General features: G+C 43.2%; 1 protein-coding gene across 1 annotated transcript in view; it reads right to left on the reverse strand.

Annotated features, from left to right (window-relative positions):
- Positions 1-22155, reverse strand: part of ACAD9 (acyl-CoA dehydrogenase family member 9) — a 195686-nt gene that overhangs the window by 12887 nt on the left and 160644 nt on the right. The window contains exons 14-15 of the mRNA XM_082266167.1: positions 13153-13279; positions 2232-2309 (exon numbers count right to left, since the gene is read on the reverse strand). Coding sequence (XP_082122293.1) covers positions 2232-2309; positions 13153-13279 — 205 coding nt within the window. The remainder of the gene's footprint in view (positions 1-2231; positions 2310-13152; positions 13280-22155) is intronic.

Below are 22155 nucleotides of genomic sequence, written 5' to 3' on the forward strand. Positions count from 1 at the left end.
GAGATGTTGTTATGGCCCTCTATGAACCTTGGACTGTCACTCCTCAACTCCAGACCAGCCACATAAATTCACATGGACGAATGTATAAAGGGAAAGAGATGCTGTAATAATGTAAAATAATTTACTAATTTATTAAAACTATTAAAAGTTGTATATAAACCAACTGTAGTCTTTCTTGCCAGCAAAACAATACACCCGCACTTCCGGTATCAGTGTAAACACGATGAAATCACCAGGCAGCACAGCCCTACATGTTTCGTCAGAGGACTTCTTCCAGGGGCCTAAACTAGTAATAGAAGCATTTCTAGCATGACCTTAAGGTATAAAGAGGACAGTTAGTCCATACATACCAACTTATAATGGTTATAGGCAAACACAAGAAAATCTGTTGATTGATGTAACCACTCATTTTGGGTCCCAATAAGTGGATCCTATAGGAATGGTTACTCCAATCAACATATTTCTTTGTGTATGCCTATAACCGTTTTAAGTTGGTAATTAAGGACTAACTGTCCTCTTCATACCTTAAGGTCATGCTAGAAATGCGTCCATCATGGTTTATTTATAGTGACATACTTTTTAATATCAATCCATTTCATCCACATAGCTTCTAGTGGCCCCCTTTGCCTGCTCCCACACTGGCCCCAGGGGAAATAACCTGGCGCCTTTTCATAGTCTGCTGCCATCATAGGTGTATCTGACATTCGGGATGAGTGCCTTTGCGATCATCACAGACGTTTAGAATGTATTTAGGACTATTTACCATTTGTTTAACCACTTCGGCACCGGAAGGTATTAACCCCTTCCTGACCAGGCCATTTTTTTGCAATACGGCACTGCGTTGATTTAACTGACAATTGCGCGGTCGTGCGCCGTTGTACCCAAATTAAATTGATGTCTTTTTTTTCCCCGACAAATAGAGCTTTCTTTTGGTGGTATTTGATCACCTGTGCATTTTTTAATTATTTGCGTTATAAATAAAAAAAGAACCACAATTTTGAAAAAAAAAAAAAAATATATATATATATATATTTTTTTACTTTCCGCTATAAAACTTACCCAATAAAAACATTTAAAAATCTACATGTTTCATCAATTTAGGCCAATATGTATTTGGCTACATATTTTTGGTAAAGTAAAAAAAAAAATCCTATTAAGTGTATATTGATTGGTTTAGGCAAAAGTTACAGCGTCTACAAACTATGAGATACATTTCTGGACTTTTTACTATTTTTTAAATTCATTTTAATAGTAATGGCGGCGATCAGCGATTTTTAGCGGGACTGCGATATTGTGGTGGACTAATCTGACACTAAATGACACTTTTTAGGGACCATTGACACCAATACAGTGATCAGTGCTAAAAAAAATGCAGTTACTGTATAAATGACACTGGCAGGGAAGGGGTTAACACCAGGGGAGATCAAGGGGTTACGTGTGCTCCTAGGGAGTGCTTTCTAACTGTGGGGGGAGTGGATGCACTGGAGGAAAAGAGATCGGTGTCCCCAGCTTAGTTAAAACACAAGATCTCGCTTTTACTCCCTGATAGAACAGTGGTCTGCCTTGTGTACATAGGCACACCGCCGTTCTGTCATTACGCCGAACGATCGGTGGGTCCCGACGGCCATCGTGGCTGCCGGACCCACTGATTGGCTCTTGTTGTGTGCGCGCGTGCCCCCTACATCACCTGCACGAAATCACGTACATGTACGTGATTTTGCGCAGCTGGGCTGGCCTGCCGCAGTATATATGCAGTGGGCGGTCTAGAACTGGTTAAATCAATCTTATTATCTGAATTACTCTTCTCTGTTATAGGATTGATTTGGTTTCCCCCATTTGAACTCCTAAAGAAGTGGATCAACCGTGAACCATGTAGAGTGCTGGCTAACAGTACAGCCCATTTGTACATGTGTGTTATATTCACGATTATGGGTACAACATCAAAGTCACAGTTATGCCATTGAAATTGGCTATTTTTAAATCTTTGGTTATACGTCTCTTTTGTATATTCTTTATATATAGGTAATAAATATTTTTTGATTTTTACTTGGCTGGAATGCTTTTGACGGTACTAGGAAAAATCCTCCTGCCTCTTTCCCCCGCATTTGCCTTTTGGTTTAGAATATATTTATTCATGATGTAGGTACCTCTTCATTAATTGTGTAAGGGCAAGAGCACTAAAACATTTTTAGCAAAAAAAAAATGGTCACTGATTTCAGATGGGAACTTGCCTTGCCAAACCTGTACAACAAACTCTCCACAGTATTGCCAAAGTAGTATACATTCTCCTCCAGCTTCTTTGCACTGTCCTGTGGGAAGAAACAGATTCAATTTCAAGTGCCAATACTCAAGAGTCTTTATTATCTCTATGGTGTTTTAATCAGAAATGTCTGACAAGTAGGCTGTAAAAAGTATATCTTGGAGAATAACTGAGCTATGATAAAATTGTATCTGCAAGCTTGTTTACCCACTTTAGCTCCAGAACCTATATACACCTTGTGGACCACAGCAATTTTCACATTTCTGGTATGGGCCTACTGATTCGCAGAAAATGTCATTGCTTAACCACTTAAGCCCTGGAGGATTTGGCTGCTCAAAGACCAGGCCCTATTTTGCGATTCGGCAATGCATGACTTTAATGGACAATTGCGCGGTCGTGCGACGCTGTATCCAAATTAAATTGACGTTTTTTTTCCCCCACAGAGCTTTCTTTTGGTGGTATTTGATCACCTGTGCGATTTTTACTTTTTGCGCTATAAACAAAAAAAGAGCGACAATTTTGAAAAAATAACAATATTTTTCAATTTTTTTTATATGAAATTCCCCAAAAAAATGTAAAAATCAAAATTTTTTAACATTTTAGGCCAACTTGTTTTCTGCTACATATGTTTTGTAAAAAAAAATCGCAATAAGCGTATTTTGATTAATTTGCGCAAAAGTTATTGCGTTTACTAAGGGAAAGATTTTTGTCATTTTTATTGTTTTTTTTTTAACGAGTAATGGCGGCGATCTGTGATTTTTTTGCAGGACTGCGACATTGCGGCAGACAGATCGGACCCTTGACTAACATTTTTGACACTTTTGGGGGTACCAGTGACATTATTACAGTTATCAGTGCTATATATATGCACTGTTACTGTAAAAATGACACTGGCAGGGAAGGGGTTAACTTTATTAGTGATCAAGGGGTTAAGTGTGTCCCTAGGGGTGTGCTTCTAACTGTAAAGGGGCGTGGCTAGTGATGTAACCACAGAGACATACGATCCTACATAGCAGGTTCGTATGATCTCTGCAGTTACACCAGGGAGAATGACAGGCGGCTTTGTTTACATCAGCCGCCTGCCTTTCTCCCTCTGCACCGGGAGATCGCGGGTGACCGGCGGACATCGGAACGGCCGGTCACTCGTGCGGACATGTCAGGGAATGAGCAGGGGCGGGAGTGCGCCTCCGGCGGCGCGCGATCGCCCCCTAGAGGCTTGTAGGCGAGCGACGTAGCCAAACGTCACTTTGCCTGTACGGGGCTGACCGCCGCAGTAAATAGTCGTGCGGCGGTCGGCAAGTGGTTAACATGATACCAAAATTGCTTTTGAGATAAAGAAGGATTTCTTTTGTCCAGGTTTTCTTGCAAAAGTACAATGCAATCTATACAGTTTTACTCAAAAGTTTGAATACTCTGGTAGAATTCTTTAAACTTTGGCATTGTTATTGAAAATATGTCTGTTCATGCCAAAAAAAAATGTCTTTTATTTAAGGATAGTGATCATATGAAGCCATTCATTATCACATAGTTATTTGTCTCTTTTTTAAATCATAATGATAGCAGAAATCACCCAAATGGCCCTGATCAAAAGTTTACATATCCTGGAATGTTTGTACTTGATACAGACACATAAGGTGACACACACAGGTTAAAAAGGAAATTAAAGGTTAACTTCTCACATCTGTTGCTTTTTAAATTGCAATCAGTGTCTGTGTATAGTCAATGAGTTTCTTAGCTCTCACGTGGATGCACTGAACAGGCTAGATACTGAGCCACAGGGAGCAGAAAAAAAACTGTCAAAAAGACCTGCGTAACAAGGTAAGATGGAAAAGGATATACAAAGATATCCAAAGCCTTGAAAATGCCAGTCAGTACTGTTCAATCACTTATTAGAACAGGCAGACCAAGAAAGATTGCAGCCACAACTGCCACTGTTCTGAGTTCTTAGAATGGCAAGATGATATGAAAAAACTACAGGGATTGGGATATGATTCTGGCAGAGGCTCGGAAACACCAGAACTTGCAGTATGAGAATGCAGTGGTCCACTTTTACCCTGATTTCTCTCTTGATCTACAAAAGAAAAGCCGCTTCTTCACAGATGTTCGCAGATGACTACGAGAGAAAGGTCTGGTTTACAGTATGCTCTATCCTAGTTGCCTTAAAGTCATCCATAATGGCTCTGCAAAGATTTTAAAATCTCCAATTGACACGGCGGATTGGCTGGATTCCATTGCCTGGTTACTGGAGGGGTTGTGGCAATACTGTTCTACAATCCTTTGAAAAGTTGATGGCTGTGCTGGACTGACCTGCTTGATAGAGGGTCTGTGGGTGGGTGGAAGGTGAGAGAGGGCCACTTGGGGAAATTTACTCCCAATCAATATCTGGCCTGACGATGAAAAAAGGCAGTGGACCCTTGTTAAGGGGTCTGGGCTGCTACCTTAAGATACGGCCTAGTGGTCGTTTCCAAAGTTTCTAGTGGTAGTCGGTTAAAGGAGCGCCCAAAACCAGGAATAAGAATCCCACTTAGATCAAAAGATTGTTGTTTTATTGGTAGCAGAACATGGAACAGAGACTCCCCCTTCTTCCCCCCTTCTTCAGGGCTATTGGAAACAAAATTAACACAAATACAAAAAAATATATAGTAACTTGTATATACAACAGGATATGCATATATTAAAATATTGATAAAAAGTCTATAAAAATCTGGCAATTTCATAAAAAAAATCAGACAAATGCATGGAGAAAGAGGAATACAATAAGAAGCAAAAAAAAAAAAAAAGATATTTAAAAAGTTTTTTGAAAAAATTTGTGGTGAATCCCATGGCTATGATCGGGAGGAGAGGGGTGGGGAGGGGGGGAGAAGGAAATGGAACCAGAAAGGGGAGATTGACTGTAAAATCAGAGAAGAATGTGCTGGAAAAGGGGACAGTAGTGTGAGATGCCGGCTGACCAGTGGAGCGAGTGGACACTTCGCTCCGCTGTCCTGCTAGAAAAACTAGTTTGTATAAACATGGAAGAGCTGATCAGAAAAAAAGGCAAAAGTAAAAAACAAAACGGGCTATCCCTATATAGGGATCGGAAGTCCCTGGTGGGAATTGATAATGCCAAAATGTAAAAATATCTATACATAATAGAATGGGAGATATATCCTCATACCATGATCTTATATCTATACCCCCCCCCCCCCCCCGGCTCACATTGACCTTATTACAGCAGCTGTGGAGGAGGGGGGAATGGCGGTCCCTAACTTCTAAAAGTATTTTCTAGCTGGTCAATTGACTTTTGCCCACCCCTTATTATGATGCCTCTGTATCCTTGGAGGCGGCCCGTGTGAGCTCATACGGAGTCCTTGCTCATTTTAGTGTATAAAGGCTTAAAAGCCCCTTACTGTCTCATCTCCTTTATGCTCTCAGTTATTAAAGTCTGGTGCATAGGTCTTCACTGGCTAGCCCTGATTAGGTCTCTCCCCATGCCCCGTTATGGAGAAACCCAAATTTCCCTCACTTCTTGGATTTGTCTGATCAGGTAATCTGGGCTAAATCTGGCATTAAAACGCTAAAACATGTTGTATCCCAAGGCCCCCTAATGACTTTAGAGGAACTTAAAGTTCTCTTTAACTTACCCAACAAGCACTTTTTCAGGTTTATACAGCGGAGGCATGCCTTTATGTCCCAATTTGGTGTAGGTCCCCTAAACATTGAACCCAGCTACCTGGAGCTGTTAACCCGCAATGACGAACTAACCAAACCGCTGTTGACTAATATATATATATATATATATATATATATATATATATGTATATATATATATGACTTGTTTCCCAAAACAGCTCAGCTATTGTGGCCCTGCAAACTAGTTTGGGAAGCTGACATCCCTGCATTAGATCAAGATGATTGGAAGGATGTGTGGGTAGCCCCATTTGTGTGTTTAGTCTCCACTAGAGACCGGTTGATACATTTTAAATTCCTGCAAAGGGTATATTTCACTCCAGCTAGGCTAGCTAGAATATATAGGGACCAATCATATAGTTGTTGATGTTTAATGTCAGGTGCAAGCTTTTTGCATATCTTCTGGGACTGCCCTGCCATTAAACCCTTCAGGCTGGGGGTTGCACAATGTATTGCATTAATCATTTCCATCTCCATCCCCCTCTCGGTGGAAGTATGCCTATTGAGTCTGGTTGAACCCCTGGCGACTACTAAGGCTATACATACCCTTCTTACCATTTTAATATTCTATGCTAGAAAACTGATCCTCTTATCCTGGAAAAGGTCTTCTATGCCAACATTGGCAACCTGGAAATCCTTAGGGGAAAAAAACTGTCCCCTTTTATAAAGCCATATACAAAGAAGAAGAAAAATTGCCCTGGGACTTTGATTTGAGATGAACACGAGTGGCCACTGAGTGTAAACTGGAAATGGTTGGTTTATCGGAAAAAATTCCACATACATGAAATCATAAGGTATCAACAGGTCAATCATAAAATACATGATACTGCACATGCTTGTAGGTACAGCTGGAATTGTAAAGTAGAAATAAAAGCATCTTGCAACTGACGCGTTTCGTGAGAACGCTGCTCACTTCTTCAAAAGTGAATGCTCATAGGCATATCTGGAAAGTACATAGAGTATCATTGTCATATTTAAAAGGTATACATCATAATGCCTAATAGAGTATGAGAACTCATGAAAGACCCTATGAGAGGGATCCGTACTTACAAGTAGATTGAACCAAGGTGAACAAATTTGCATATTAGGGATGGAGGTGCATAACGGACAGTACCGGACCTTTTTAATTCTATTTTGTATCAAATTCAGGTGGAAGACACCTACTCGCCCACTATGGTCTGACACTGCCCCAGCCTTATTTGTAATTATCACCATTGTTGGTATTTGAAAATATACTTTATTACATTGCAACACGCTCTGGCCATGACCTGTCCCTTAGTTCTGGCCTAGAGCCTATTTTGTGATCAGCATTCCCTCTGGTGGTGGTTTCTTGGTCTGCTCCGGGAGCTGTGATATGTTATTGAGGGAGGTTCTTCCTCCCTTGCTGTCCCCTCCTTTGCCCGAAGGGAGGGGCCACCTACATATTGGCGCCATGTCTTCTGCGCATGACACCTGACGCCCACAGTCTGGGACGTCTCCTGTGTCTCTTCCGCAGTACGTCATCTATAGTGACTGGTGGTTCCGGCGCTCGCGCCGTTTACCACCACGTGGTGACAGATGTCGTTGTGGCGTCTGCACGCTCCCTTTAGCCAACTGATATGGCGTGAGGTGGGCAGTCATTACGCCCTTCCTGGGCTACATATGGGAGGACGGTGGTCAGGGTTTTTACATCCCACTGATTACTTGTTTCACACGGAGGACAATATACATGTATTTGTATCTCTACATCATCAAGGTGGTTAGTACTCACTTTTCACTTTCAAACCTTTTTACACTACTTTCACTATACTGTTTCTATCTATGTGTTTTTATTTCCATGCACTTTTCATCCCTTCTTTTTCACTTTTTCGGTACTGTGTTCCAATTTTTGTTCACTCCACTTTTTCTTCCTTGTCTCTATCCATGTCTCTGCTGCACTACTCTGGTATTTCATTGATACTCTCTTTTTTTCTGCTATCATCTATATGTGTTGCAGTTTTTTTTACCTATACTCCTACATCTACTATACTCATACACCTTTGTTTCAGCAGCATACATGGATACAAAGGAATATTTCCTAACACTCACCTGTCCCTCACCTGTTCCCCAGGGGGGTGTTCTTGATCCCACACCTCCAGCTCCCAGACCACACCTTTTACCACCGCCTCAGGACTATAGTGCAAATTTGTTCACCTTGGTTCAATCTACTTGTAAGCACAGATTCCTATCATAGGGTCTTTCATGAGTTCTTATACTCTATTAGGCATTATGATGTATACCTTTAAATATGACAATGATACTCTTTGTACTTTCCAGATATGCCTATGAGTATCCACTTTTGAAGAAGTGAGCAGCGTTATCACGAAGCGCGTCAGTTTCAAAATGCTTTTTTTTCTACTTTACAACTGTATCTACAAGCATGTATATTATCATGTATTTTATGATTGACCTGTTAAAACTTTATGATTTCATGTATGTGGAATTTTTTTCAATAAACCAACCATTTCCAGTTTACACTCAGGGGCCACGCGTGTTCACCTCAATTAAAAGTCCCAGGGCAATTTTTCTTCTACTTTGTATATGCATATTAGGGATGGAGGTTCCATCATGGACAGTAACTGACCTTTTTAATTCTACTTTTGCAAAGCCAGGTATTTGAGTAGGAGGGCCCTTACCAAGTTTGAATAGGTTTTGGGGGGCTGGATCTCATCTTCAGATATAGTCTCGGAATGAAATGGGGTATTATTCCTCTGTCTCTTAATGCCTATTTCCTCTTGGTATTCTTTTAGTAACTTTTAGGGAGAATGGAATGCTGTTTACAATTACCTTATATTACCATTGCCTGAAGAACAGTTTGTGTGGGATGGTGCTCTCCTGGTGGGGAACAGAGGATGGGAATGCCTACACTTGTCCTATTAATGATGTGATAGAGTGACGTCTCACTGGCTTGACAATCATCCTCCTCCGGTTGGAGGTTTCATCAGTGCGTGTTCTGTGGGTCAAATGTCTAGTTTGTTTTGTATGCAATTTTGTTACACAATAGGTTTATGTGAAACCTCCACTAACAGCTATATATAATAGTGTAATTAGAAATATATTTCAGTTACAAGGAAATATATTAAAAGTATTGAGTGTTGTGTTGGTGTTACTGTAATTAGTTTCACTTTAAAGGTTGGCCTTTTGTTTACCGTGATCACTACATGGGTAGTAAACAGCAGTCTTCTTTGACTCATCCAATAAGCATGTGCCCAATATACATTTTCTAGGTGCAGCGACCAATTAGGGAGAATTATATTAGCCACAGCACAGAAAGGAGTGGATAGAATGCTCTGTCACCAAGCTATGTTCCTCTTTTGTGTGGGGACACACAGCATGCACCATGCCCTGACCTTAAGTGGAAAGGTAAACTACCTCCATGCTTGCCAGGGGACTTATACTGTTAATGTGTTGTAAATACTGTTTAATGTGTAATTTGTATATATATTATTATATTATGTAACCCTTTCAATAAATGTGTATTGCGGATGGAATTACCTCTTTTGAGTAAGATCTCTGAGGCTCTAGATGTGTATAGGTACATACTACTACAATGACTGGGGTGTATGCACATTTACACAGAACTGAAGCAACAATTTTGTAATGGTTTTATATTCCGCTAGGGTTTGCAGGGTTTTTTTTCTTTTCCCTGTACACTGTTGTGTACAATTTTCGTATTGTCAAATTTCAATAAAAATGTAATTTGCAAAAAAAAAAAAAGAAGACATGTAAAGGCCCTTGTGAATATTCTAGGAGCAGAGTACAGGCCCAGTGGCAGTGTGACAAACTCAAAGTGATTGTTTTCTACTACAAAGTACAGAAAGTGCTGATGGGGGAAGATAAATGGGAATATGCAGATCAGTATCTTGGATGTTTAAGGATGCCCAGAATTTCACTTGGCTCAGAGAGGCATTAGAGCAGAGCTCCACCCAAAAGGGGCAGCCCTGCTTAATCACATCAACTTGGGGTGCAGACGCCGGCATTGGTCAGTCTCACTGCTGGTTTTCCTTGTTTACAATGCTGGCATCTGCACCGGCACTTTAGAAATAACTTAAGACTTCAGCTGTGAAAAGCAGGTGCAGACTGGAATGGAGCCCGCTCACACTCCTTTAGCAGTTAATGCTATCGCTGGCATCACCCACAAGTAGATGTATTGGAGACTGCCCAGACAGAACATGGTTTTGCCATGGTATTCTGTCTGAGCAGTCTCCAATAAAGTTTCTTGTTAATGATACCAGAGCTGTGTATTTAATCACTTCTGCAGTTTTTATTTCTTTCGCTAGAAACAAATAATTTTGAAAAAAAAAAAAAAATTATATTTTTTACTTCCTGCTATAAAACAAATCCAATTAAAAAAAATGTAAGAAAATCAAATTACTTCATGAAATTGCACCAATATATATTGTGCTACATATTTTTGGTAAAGAGATAAATCCCAAAAAGTGTATATTGATTGATTTGCACAAAAAGTTATAGCGTTTACAAACTATGGGATATATTTATAGATTTTTTTTTCTACTAGTAATGGCAGTGATAAGGGCCTTGTAACGGGACTGGGATATTGAAGTGGACATGGACACTAACTGACACTTTTTTGGGGACCAGTGACATTATTACAGTGTTCAGTGCTAAAAATATACACAGTCAATGTACTAATGATACTGGCTAGGAAGGGGTTAACATCAGGGGCAATCAAAGGGTTAACGGTGTGCCTAGCTAGAGTTTTGCCTGTGCACAGAATTCATAACGGATGCCGGTGGACATCGTGTAGAACCACTTGTGTCGGTTAACCAGAAGTGCAGGGTTGTGTGTGTGTGTGTTCCTGTACAGCGCCGCTACCCTGTAGCAGTACAAGTGCTATAGAGTGGTCGGCAACTGGTTAAAAACAGATGTCCAGAGCACCCCCCTTACAGTAGATGTCAAGAGCCACCCACCATCAGAACTCGAGTCCTCTACTCTCTCTTACATAACAGTGCACCTCCCTTGTGCTGATGCCAGGGAAAATGCTGGGGGCAGAGCTGTGAAGCATTACGTGCAGGTTCTGGAGGAGGACCAGAGGAGAGCTAGAGGCAGCTGCCAGATTCTGCTGAATACTGAGGCCAGGGGAGGTGGAGACGAGGGGGTACTGCAGCTGCACAGAGGCAAAGTATCTGGCAGAGAAGTTCTGCCCACCTCTATGTTGCCAACTGCTGAGACAAGGTGGGGGGAAAGACAAGGGGGGTGCCGCAGCTGCAAGAGAGGTGTGTGAGAAACATGAAATGGCCTGGAGGGTTAGGCCTTGTGTTTCCCAACCTGTTTGCAGCCGAGCAGCATAGGCTGCGCTGAAGGAGCTACAGCGGCCGAACAGAGAGACAATGTCATCATCTCTCACCGCCTGCCAGCATCACTGCGGTTAGGTCCATCTATTTACATCTAGGCCGAACCCTGCAGTTAACTGCGCATGTGCCGGTTTCCTCCCGCTCCTGAATGTCAAAGTCCGTAGCGCTGAGAAGAGGCGAGGGGCGCTGAGAAGTTCTTTCACTGCTGATATTGGCCTTAACTTCTTAAAAAGTGGCAAGTTGCATCCATTGGTGACTGGAAGCAGGCAATGGTGGCAAGTTTCATATGGTGGCAGGTGACCGTGTATCTGGTGGCTGGTGATGGGTGACGAGTGACACGCAGCATCTTGTACCTGCTGACAGTGGCAAGTGACATGCCGCATCTGGTGATCAGCGACAGTGGCAAGTGACATGCCGCATCTAGTGGCAGGCGACGGTGGCATGCTACATCTGGGGACAGGCGGCAGTGGCAAGTAACACACTGCATCTGATAACAGGCGACAGTGGCAAGTGACACACTGACACACTGCATCTGGTAACAGGCGACAGTGGCAAGTGACACACTGCATCTGGTGGCAGGCAACCGTGGCAAGTGTCACACTGCATCTGGTGGCCAGCGACAGTAGCAAGTGACACGCTGTATCTGGTGGCAAGTGACACGCTGCATCTGATGGCAGGCAACGGTCGCAATTGACACGCCGCTTCTGGTGGCAGGGGACAGTGGCAAGTGATGCCGCATCTGGTGGCAGGGGACAGTGGCAAGTGATGCCGCATCTGGTGGCAGGGGACACGCCATATCTGGGGGCAGGCGGCGGTAGCAAGTGGGAAAAAAGGGGGGGAGATTGGCGCAATCGGATTACACGAGCTGCTGCGATAATCTAGATATGGGCAAAAATGCAGATGATTGAGTCCAGTGGAATTGCTAAACACTTTGATGGCTGCAGGCTTTGTAGGGTGAAGCAACCCTGTATGGATCCAAGACAAAAAGAGAGAGAAGACCAAGCGCCAATCTAAGTGTAGCAATGCAGTTGATTTATTAACAATTAAAAGAGTATTACTCACAAACGTGCGTTAAAAACAGGCATCTCAAATAGTACAGGGCATCTGGGCGCTATTCATCCAGGGTGTCATTCCGGATCCCTTGTGGAGCTGGCGCTGTGGGGGATGAGCGGCGATCTCCTGTTGTGAGGCAGGGGACGTGCAGATCCTTCAGCGGTGGTGTAGCAGCGTGGGTCCTTGGGTCGGAGGGCTATGACATCACTTCCTGGGGATGCTGGTGCACCAGCATCCCCAGGAAGTGATGTCATAGCCCTCCGACCCAAGGACCCACGCTGCTACACCACCGCTGAAGGATCTGCACGTCCCCTGCCTCACAACAGGAGATCGCCGCTCATCCCCCACAGCGCCAGCTCCACAAGGGATCCGGAATGACACCCTGGATGAATAGCGCCCAGATGCCCTGTACTATTTGAGATGCCTGTTTTTAACGCACGTTTGTGAGTAATACTCTTTTAATTGCTAATAAATCAACTGCATTGCTACACTTAGATTGGCGCTTGGTCTTCTCTCTCTTTTTGTCTTGGCGGTAGCAAGTGGCACGCCGCATCTGGTGGCAGGCGGCGGTGGCAAGGGACATACCATGTTTTGTGGCAGGCAGCGGTGGCAAGTGACGTGCCGCATCTGGAGGCAGGCGGCGGTGGCAAGTGACGCAATGCAACATTACAGGCAGACCCTACAGTGTGGAGTCTGGGTATGGTTCCCAAGGTTTTACAGAGGATGTACTGCATCTATTATTGAATTAGAAGACAGCCAATAGTCGTTTGAAAAACCCTGCCTGGTCAGTAAGAACGGATTGGAAATAATTTAGTGATAGGCAAAGTAAACACTTACCTCAAGACTTGGATGCACAACTCCATCTTTTCCCGTTAATCCTAAATCTACATTTCTTTGGAAGCTATCCCGTAACTTCTTGGTCACCATCCCTATGGCAATGCCAACACCGCCTTTCTTCAGTTCCCTACATAAATGTAAGGTGAAATTAATTACATGTTAGAAAGGTTCAAGACATCAAATGGAAAATAAACACTAAAATACCAAGGAGATATTGGCCACCATTTCGAAGAGCTAAAAAAACACTATAGGAAATATGACAAGGAGTTTATTAACAGCTGTCTTTAGGAAACACATCAAACAAAATACATAGGCTGCCATTCCGGTCCTCCTTCCGAACCTTCTAGTTGCCCGTGTCATGTTGATTTTCTGTCTTCAATGGCTGCATGTTTGTTCCAAGTCAGCAATTAAAAAATGGGATTTTTGTCTTACCGCAAAATCCTTTTCTCTAATGTTCATTGACGGACACAGCTCCAGAATCTTCTTGACCATTGGGTTATGCTGCCACCTACAGGAGTAGGACACTAGCAAGGAAAAAAACTTTACCACGCCTATGGGGCAGTCCCAAGGGATATATTCCCTCTCCCTGCTATAGGCACTCAGTTTTGTTGCAAGCAGTGTCAGAAGAAATATAACCCAACTCAATAGAGGGGTGGGTGCTGTGTTCGTCAATGAACATCAGAGAAAAGGATTTTACAGTAAGACAAAAAAACTATTTTCTCTTTCATTCATTGACGGACACAGCTCCAGACTCTTCTTGACCACTGGGATGTCACAAAGCAGTGTCAAACATGAGGGGTGGGAAAACACAGCAGAAAAATTCCCAAAAGGCTAAACCTAGCCAACCAGGTAACAAAGAGCTCAACCAGGAACAATTGGAGCTCATCTGAAAAATTCACCCTCAAAGAAGACTAGTCCTCTCAACAGCAGCCTGCAACACCTTGCGGCTGAAGGCAGCATCTGCAGATGCCAACACATCCACTTTGTAAAAGTTTGTGAAAGTGTGCATAGATGACCAAGTAGCCGCCTTGATGCCAAACCTGCACCACTGACACCTGCAGATGGAAGGCCCAAGAGGCATTAGGCCCCCTCGTAGAATGCACCTTAACAGGAAAAGGAGAACCTTGACCCTTAATGAAATAGGCCTGCACCACCAACTGCCTGAATGCCATCCATCTGGAAATGGATGCAGCAGACGTGGCCAGCCCATTACGAGGTCCATCCATGAGGACAAATAGCGAGTCCGATTTCCGAAATGACTCAGCCGCCGCCAGGTACACATCTGAACCACATCCAAAGAGTGCAAGGCAATCTCTTTTGGGTGTTTAGGCTTAGGACACACAATGTCTTCATTTAAATGGAAACCAGAAATGAGTGGCAGGGACAAAGTACCACTTTGTTTCTGTGAACCACCAAATTAGGTGAACGGCAAGATAACACAGCCGACTCCCGACACCCTGCATGCAGAAGTAATAGCCACCAAGGTGGCTACCTTCTGTGTCAAGGTAAGCAGAGGAAACTCACGAATATCTTCAAAAGGCGATTTCTGAAGAACCGACAGCACCACATTGAGGTCCCACGGAGGCAACAGAGACCTCACCGGGGCAACCAAGTGGCGGATCCTCTGAACAAAGGTGTGAACCAAGGAATGTGTAGCCAACGGGCGTTGAAAGAAAATTGCTAAGGCCGAAACCTGGCCCTTGATGGCTCCCAAGGCCAAACGCTGATCTACACCTTTTTGGAGAAAACTCCAAGATTCGAGTCACCGAAACAGAACAGGGGGAACCTCCCCAGACTCCGCCAATCTAGACTCTATGATAAATCTTCCTCGAAGTCGATTTTCTAGCTTTTAAAAGCGTGGGAATCACCAATTCCGACACCCCTCTATCCTTCAGGTAGTCCGCCTGTCAATTTTCCACCTCTGGAATATACACAGCAGAGAGGGCTGGAATGAAACGTTCCACCCACCTTCGAATGCCGGTTACTTCCCGAGCCGCTAGGACATTTTTTTTTGCCCCCTTGGTGATTGACATATGCCACAGCCATGGCATTGTCCGATTGAATCCTTACCAGGCGCCCCTACAGACGATCCATCCAATGGGCCAGGCAAAGCCTGATCGCCCGAATTTCCAGGATATTGATCGGCAGCCTGGACTCCACCAAAGTCCAAACCCCCTGAGCACAATCTGTGCCCAAGACACCTCCCCACCCGGACAGGCTGGTGTCCGTGGTAACCACCGTCCAGTCCATGTGAAGAAAGGATTTTCCCTGTCGAGGAGCCGGAGAACGAAGCCACCAGATCAGGGACCCTCTCGTACACTGGCTCAACAGGATCACATTATCTAGAGATTTTCGATTCTTGTTCCATTTTGCAAGAATCTCCCTTTGCAGAGGTCTCATGTGGAACTGTGCAAACAGAACCGTCTCATAGGTGGAGACCATTAGACCCAGCACTTGCATACGAGTCCTGAGAGATGATCGCCTGTTGAACAGGAGCCGAATTGCATCCTGCAACTTTCAGAGTTTTTCCCCCCGGAAGAAACACCTGGGCTAAGGCCGAGTCCAGGGTCAGGCCCAGGTAGTCCAGCTTGGTGGACGGAACCAGAGCAGATTTTTGGAAATTCAGTTTCTATCCGAACTCTTGCAAGGCTCGCACAGTAATGTCCAGGTTGTCTGTCAAGGCAGTCGGTGTCAATGCTCGCAGAAGGAGATCGTCCAGGTACCCCAGTACCTCAATCCCCTGCTGCCGCAGCAACGCTTTCACCGAGGCCAAAACTTTTGTGAACACCCGAGGAGCGGAGGCTATCCAAAGGGTAACACCACAAATTGATAATGCTCCTTGCCTACGGCAAAGCGAAGAAGACGCTGATGCATGACATTTATTGGAAAATTAAGGTAAGCGTCCTTGATACCGATAGAGGACAGAAGATCCCCTTGATGAAGGAATGCCACTTCCGTGCGAATGGACTCCATCCTGAATTTTTGTACCCGCACAAAGCAGTTCAAGCCCTTGAGGTCCAGGATTGGAAGAACTTTGCCTTCCTTTCTGGGAACAGTAAATTGGTTTGAATAAAACCCCTAAAATCTTAACGATTCCGGAACCGGTACAATGACCCCTTGTAAGAGTAAATCTTGCACCACCCTGAGGACAGCGGGAGGATGGCTGGAGGACGGCGGGGGATCGCAGGGGAAGGTGAGCTTTATTGTGGGGTAATCCTGAGTGTGGCTTGGGGTTACAGCTTTTGGTACTCTATATTAACCCTGAGCCACACTCGGGAATACTGCTAGAGAGGTTATTATAATTTATGAATTTGTGTTTCAAACTTTATCATACCTGGGATGTCTAGACTCTTGTTAGGACTGATTTCAGTGGGTTATTCCTAAGAATTACAGGACTAAAATATAAACCAACATATTTCCATGCAAAACAATGTACCGCTTTTAGCACAAAAATTCTGACAAAATCAGACCGCCAGGAAGGTTAAGGGGGTAAAACCTTCCGGTTCTTAAGTGGTTAAATCTGTATTTTATGCCTCTAGTAGGCTTACAGAACATCCTTGGATTTGGGGCTCTCTGTGTGGAAAAGCTGTGAAGGTCTCACACATATGGATACCCCAAACTCTAGAGGAGAAGCAAAATGTGTTTTGGGGCGTCATTCTAAGTATTCTTAACCTTTGTTAAAAATATCTTATTAATTAAAAGTTTTGTGTAAAAAAATAAAATAAAATTTAATTTTCGGTTAACATTTTTACAAACGTGGCAAAAAAAATAACTCACTATGACTATTAGAAACCACAGTACTTTGGTGTGTTTTCTCTTAAAAATTTGGTCACTTTGTGGGTGTTTCCACTATCCTGGTGTAGTGAGGAAATTAGATGTGTATGTATACTCCTTGTAAGCCTTAGGGCCCTTTCACACGGGCGCTCCGTATGTCCGCAAATCATCCTATTTTTTTGCGGATGATTTACGGACATAATGTAAGTCTATGGCATTGCGAATGTCAGCGGAATACCATTTTCTTCCTTTCAGTTCTGTTCCGTTTTTTGGAACGGAACAGAACCCTATTTTTTCATCCATTCAAAAAACGGAAAGGAAGGAAAATCGGATGTCAGCGGTGTCATCTGCAATGCCATAGACTTACATTATGTCCGCATATCATCCGCAAACGGATGGGATGATATGCGGACATACGGAGCGGATGACACAAGTGTCATCCGCTCCGTAAAAAAAAAAAAAAAAAGTCCCGCAGCGGAGAATAAATCCGGAGCGGCAGTGTGAAAGAAGCCTTAAGGTATTCCTTGCATGTTGGGCCCCTCTCTGTGGCTGTGTTTTCTTTTCATTAACCACTTAAGGGCCATCCTGTAGCAGTTTCACTGCTACAGGGTGGCACCTCTGTGCGGGATCACCTATTATATATATATATACAGTATCTCACAAAAGTGAGTACACCCCTCACATTTTAGTAAATATTTTATTATATCTTTTCATATGACAACACTGAAGAAATTACACTTTGCTACAATATAAAGTAGTATGTGTACAGCTTGTATAACAGTGTAAATCTGCTGTCCCCTCAAAATAACTCAACACCCAGCCATTAATGTCTAAACCACTAGCAACAAAAGTGAGTACACCCCTAAGTAAAAATGCCCAAATTGGGCCCTATTAGCCATTTTCCCTCCCCAGTGTCATGTGACTCCTTGGTGTTACAAGGTCTCAGGTGTGAATAGAGAGCAGTAATGTTGCATTTGGTGTTATCCCTCTCACTCTCCAATACTGGTCACTGGAAGTTCAACACGGCACCTCATGGCAAAGAACGCTCTGATAATCTGAAAAAAAGAATTGTTGCTCAACATTAAGATGGCCTAGGCTATAAGAAGATTGCCAAGACCCTGAAACTGAGCTGCATCACGGTGGTCAAGACCATACAGCAGTTTAACAGGACAGGTTCCACTCAGAACAGGCCTCTCCATGGTCGACCAAAGAAGTTGAGTGTACGTGTGCAGCGTCATATCCAGAGGTTGTGTTTAGGAAATAGAAGTATGAGTTCTGCCAGCATTGCTGCAGAGGTTGAAGGGGTGGGGGGTCAGCCTGCTAGTGCTCAGAACATACGCCGCACACTGTATCAAATTGGTCTGCATGGCTGTAGTCCCAGAAGGAAGCCTCTTCTAAAGATGATGAACAAGAAAGCCTGGAAACATTTTGCTGAAGACAAGCAAACTAAGGACATGGATGACTGGAACCATGTTCTGTGGTCTGATAAGACTAAGTTAAACTTATTGGGTTCAGATGGTGTCAAGCGCGTGTGGTGGCAACCAGGTGAGGAGTACAAAGACAAGTGTGTCTTGAAGGCCAACATGTACTGCAACTTACTGAAGCAGAGCATGTTCCCCATCCCCCCCTTCGCAAACTGGGCCGCAGGGCAGTATTCTAACATGAGAACGACCCCCAAACACACCTCCAAGACGACCACTGCCTTTCTAAAGAAGCTGAGGGTAAAGGTGATGGACTGGCCAATCCTCCAATGTCTCCAGTCCTAAACGCTATTGAGCATGTGTGGGGCATCCTCAAACAGAAGGTGAAGGAGCGCAAGGTTTCTAACATCCACCAGCTCTGTGATGTCATCATGGAGGAGTGGAAGAGGACTCCAGTGGCAACCTGTGAAGCCTTGGTGAACTCCATGCCCAAGAGGATTAAGGCAGTGCTGGAAAATAATGGTGGGCACACAAAATATTGACACTTTGAGCCCGATCTGGATATTTGCACTTAAGGGTGTACTCACTTTTGTTGCTAGTGGTTTAGACATTAATGGCTGTGTGTTCAGGTATTTTGAGGGGACAGCAAATTTACACTGTACACTCACTACTTTACATTGTAGCAAAGTGTAATTTATTCAGCATGGTCACATGAAAAGATACAATAAAATATTTACAAAAATGTGAGGGGTGTACTCACTTTTTTAAGATACTGTACGTGACCCAGATTTTCTGAGTAGGAGACGCACATGTGCACCGCTGACGGCTTGCTCCCACTGTGATCACACACAGGAGCCCAGCGGCTGGTACCGTGGACTCAAAGTCCGCCGGCACCCATCAATCCTCCAGCAGACTGGCAGAACAGCGGTCTGCCTATGTAAAGCAGGAAGATTGCCATTCTGTCAGTAGGGAAGGCATGGATCCTGTGTTCCTGCAAAGCAGGGACATGGATCCATGTCTTCCCCTAGTAAAAGCACCCCCCACAGTACACAAACACACTAGCTAGGCACACAGTTAACCCTTTGATCGCCCCTGATGAAAACCCCTTCCCAGCCACTGTGTCATTAGTACAGTGACAGTGCAAATTATTTTAGCACTAATCAGTGTATAAGTGTCAATGGTCCCAAAAAAGTGTCAGCTAGTGTCCGAATGTCTGTCACAATATAGCAATCCTGCTATAAGCCGCTGATCACAGCCATTACTAGCAAAAATAAATCAAAATATCCCATAGTTTGTAGACACTATAACTTTTGTGCAACCCATTTTACAGTAAAACCTTGGATTGAGAGTAACTTGGTCTGAGAATGTTTTGCAAGACCAGCAACATTTTTTTTATTAATTTTGACTTGATAAACAAGTGATGTCTTGTTATACAAGTAGTGTCACATCACATTAGAGTAAAAAAAGAGAAGCGAGGCGCCTCTAAGTGTAGCAATATGGTTACATTTAACGTACAACATTTAGCAACAGGGACACACACAGCCCCTCCCTCTCAAATAAAGTTAACCCCTTCACTGCCAGTGTAATTTTACAGTAACAGTGCATATATATAGCACTGATTACTGTAGAAATGTCACTGGTAACCCCAAAAGCGTCAAAAATGTCAGTCAAGGGTCCGATCTGTCCGCCCCAATGTCGCAGTACCGCAAAAAAAAAAAAAAAATCGCAGATCGCCGCCATTACGCGTTAAAAAAAAAACAACAAAAATGACAAAAATCTTTCCCTTTGTTAGTAAACGCGATAACTTTTGCGCAAACCAATCAAAATACGATTTTTGCGATTTTTTTTACCAAACATAGGTAGCATAAAACAAATTGGCCGAAAATGTTAAAAAATTTTGATTTTTACTTTTTTTTGGGGGGAATTTCATATAAAAAAATGTGAAAAATATTGTTATTTTTGCAAAATTGACGCTCTTTTTTTGTTTATAGCGCGTGATCAAAAAATCGCACAGGTGATCAAATACCACCAAAGAAAGCTCTGTTTGTGGGGAAAAAAGGATGTGAAATTCGTTTAAGTACAGCATCGCACGACTGCACAATTGTCCGTTAAAGTCACGCAGTGCCGAATCGCAAAATACCCCCTGGTCTTTTACCAGCCAAATCCTCTGGGGCATAAGTGGTTAAAAACCACCAAAAGAAAGCTCCATAGGTCTTACACAAATTACATAAAATTAATTTAGCTACAGTGTTGCATGGTTATTCAAAGCGTGACAGCGCTGAAATCTGAAAAATGGCCTGGACTAGAATAGGGGAAACAATCCAGACTTGAAGTGGTTAAAGGGACCCTATATTTCAAATACATTTCCCTATAGGATTATATGTACATTTAACATACTGTATTTATATACATGTTATTTTCCTTGTAAAAGCCTACCTTGTGTAAACTGCCAAATGACCAGAGACTGCTGCTGGGCCCCGCTGTCTTGGATGTGATATCAGTAACTCCAGCAGATTCAGATTTTCTATATTGTTCCTCTTTGTTTCTTTTCCAACAGTGCCTTGCGAAAATATTCGGCTCCCTTGAACTTTGCGAACTTTTGCCACATTTCAGGCTTAAAAGATATAAAACTGTAATTTTTTCTGAAGAATCAACAAGTGGGACACAATCATGAAGTGGAACGAAATTTGTTGGATATTTCAAACATTGTTAACAAATAAAAAACTGAAAAATTGGGCGTGCAAAATTATTCAGCCCCTTTACTTTCAGTGCAGCAAACTCTCTACAGAAGTTCAGCGAGGATCTCTGAATGATCCAATGTTGACCTAAATGACTAATGATGATAAATAGAATCCACCTGTGTGTAATCAAGTCTCCGTATAAATGCACCTGCACTGTGATAGTCCCAGAGGTCCGTTTAAAGTGCAGAGAGCATCATGAAGAACAAGGAACACACCAGGCAGGTCCGAGATACTGTTGTGGAGAAGTTTAAAGCCGGATTTGGATACAAAAAGATTTCCCAAGCTTTAAACATCCCAAGGAGCACTGCGCACGCGATAATATTGAAATGGAAGGAGTATCAGACCACTGCAAATCTATGAAGACCTGGCCGTCCCTCTAAACTTTCAGCTCATACAAGGAGAAGACTGATCAGAGATGCAGCCAAGAGGCCCATGATCACTCTGGATGAACTGCAGAGATCTACAGCTGAGGTGGGAGACTCTGTCCATAGGACAACAATCAGTCGTATACTGCACAAATCTGGCCTTAATGGAAGAGTGGCAAGAAGAAAGCCATTTCTTAAAGATATCCATAAAAAGTGTTGTTTAAAGTGTGCCACAAGCCACCTGGGAGACACACCAAACATGAGGAAGAAGGTGCTCTGGTCAGATGAAACCAAAATCAAACTTTTTGGCAACAATGCAAAACGTTATGTTTGGCGTAAAAGTAACACAGCTCATCATCCTAAAAACACCATCTCCACTGTTAAACATGGTGGTGGCAGCATCATGGTTTGGGCCTGCTTTTCTTCAGCAGGGACAGGGAAGATGGTTAAAATTGATGGGAAGATGGATGGAGCCAAATACAGGACCATTCTGGAAGAAAACCTGATGGGAGTCTGCAAAAGACCCGAGACTGGGACGATCCAAACCATAAAGCAAAATCTACAATGGAATGGTTCACAAATAAACATATCCAGGTGTTAGAATGGCCAAGTCAATGTCCAGACCTGAATCCAATCGAGAATCTGTGGAAAGAACTGAAAACTGCTGTTCACAAACGCTCTCCATCCAACCTCACTGAGCTT

This window comes from Pelophylax lessonae (assembly GCF_965119305.1).
Source record: "Pelophylax lessonae genome assembly, chromosome: 8".
NCBI classification, from domain to species: Eukaryota; Metazoa; Chordata; class Amphibia; order Anura; family Ranidae; genus Pelophylax; species Pelophylax lessonae.